This window comes from Austrofundulus limnaeus, unplaced genomic scaffold (assembly GCF_001266775.1).
Source record: "Austrofundulus limnaeus strain Quisiro unplaced genomic scaffold, Austrofundulus_limnaeus-1.0 Scaffold61, whole genome shotgun sequence".
Classification (NCBI taxonomy): Eukaryota; Metazoa; Chordata; class Actinopteri; order Cyprinodontiformes; family Rivulidae; genus Austrofundulus; species Austrofundulus limnaeus.
The window spans coordinates 1,652,060-1,653,876 of record NW_013952463.1 but is presented as its reverse complement, the minus strand read 5'-3'; the positions used below and the strand labels follow the sequence as shown (position 1 = coordinate 1,653,876).

The following is a 1,817-nucleotide window of genomic DNA, read 5'->3' as shown; positions in this document are numbered from 1 at the left end:
ACACACACACACACACACACACACACACACACACACACACAAAACAGAGGAGTGTTGTATGGGCTAATGTTTTTGCCTCTGTATGTGTTAGAGTAAACCACATATTTTGAGATTTTTAGAAAATAATRATTGGATGCACCTCTGCATCTGCTTAATATTTTTGAAACCGACTCAATTCAAGATGGCCGCCACAACTAACTGACCACAACAACACAAAAGTGGCTTCAATTTAGTCAATTTTACATATTTGGCATAATATTTACTTTGGTTGTAGCTCTTAGTAATTCATAACCAGTTCTATTTATTGTGCAAGATTATTTTTACCTAAATCTTTAACATTGCCTGAAGAAGTAAGCTTTGTTTGTCTGTTGGCGTAATATTTCATAAACCACTGGATGAGTCTTAATGAAACTTTTAGGAAATAATCATCGGATGCACATCTATAGCTGATTAATTTTTTGAGTCAACTAGCCACCACAGCTGATCAGCATTGTATAGAACGGAGATACGGCCATAACTTTGTCAGTTTTATGGATATTGAAGTGACATTTTGCATGGTAGTAGCTGTCATTCACWAAACATACTCTGAGGGTGAGATATGATGTTATTTTCTAGGTTTGACCAAAATGGCTTCAACTTTGGTATTTTTAACATGAAATGATGTCAGTCTAAAAGTCATGAGAGGACTGTTTATGTCTTTAATGACATCTGCTTCTGAGAGTCAAACAGATGAGCAATAAATAACAAATGAAAACAGACAGTCTAAACACTGCTGTCCATCTAGTGTCCTAATTCTACTGGTTAGATGTTTTCTGCATCTGCTCCTCCGCTGTGGGCAACATCCAGAGTTAATGATGATCATTATCGCCGTTGTGCTACACAGGCTCTGCTGCTCGGACTGAGAAGGAGCCGTTTGGCACCAGCTCCCATGAACACGATGGCCGCTGGTTAACGAAGCTTACTTCATCATGTTCATCATGCTCAGAAGATGTTCAGAGTCACGACAATTAGAGAGGGGAGGTCAGGAAAACAGAGTCTGAGCTGATAGGGACAGCAGATTTAATTACTTGATCTGAGATAAATATTTTTTTATTTAAAATGCTCAGTATTAATTGGGGGAGTGGTGGGGCAGAGGTAAGGGAAGGCTGTGGTCATTAGGTCACTGGTTCGATCCCCTGACTGTTGAGCAAGGCCCCTTAACCCCACATGTGGTAGGTTGTTGGTTGCATTAGCAAGTGCATCTGGTGTAAAAACTCATTTTTGTGTGTTAGCTGGTTTAGATGTGTACATTTCATGAAACCCAGTCTGATGTACTCAGGTAAGAACCAGGAGTCGTGGGCCTTGGATCTGGAGCTGGAGGACCTGAAGCTGCTGTGTCCAGATGGAACTGAAGCAGGTCTGGACCAGTACGAGCAGTGCCACTTAGCAGCGGTCCCTGCCAATGCCGTGGTGGTGCGCGTGGAGAACAAGTGCCGCGTCTGGAAGTTCCTGGAGCGTTTACAGGTGGGTGTGGACCGAAAATCCAAAATCTGTACGTCTTTAAGCAGAAATCATTAATCTGTATTTTTTTGGGATCGTTGTAACATTAGTCTTTATTTGATAGAATATTTTAACGGTAAAATAAAGACTGTAAAAATACTGTAGGCTGTTTAGTTTGGTAAATTTTTAAAAATATATTTTAACATGGACGGGGCCATTTTACTTAAACACAAAGCATTCTGGGTAAATGATAATGTGGATAGGTCCTTGGTGTGAGCGAGCTATATCCACCCTGAAGGTTAATCTTGGACAATATCTGATGATCGACTCTTTTAAAT

At 40.3% G+C, this 1,817-nt stretch overlaps 1 protein-coding gene across 1 annotated transcript in view; it reads left to right on the top strand.

Annotated features, from left to right (window-relative positions):
* Positions 1-1,817, top strand: part of otomp (otolith matrix protein) — an 11,491-nt gene that overhangs the window by 8,277 nt on the left and 1,397 nt on the right. The window contains exon 7 of the mRNA XM_014009775.1: positions 1,319-1,503. Within this exon, the coding sequence (XP_013865229.1) occupies positions 1,319-1,503 (185 nt within the window). The remainder of the gene's footprint in view (positions 1-1,318; positions 1,504-1,817) is intronic.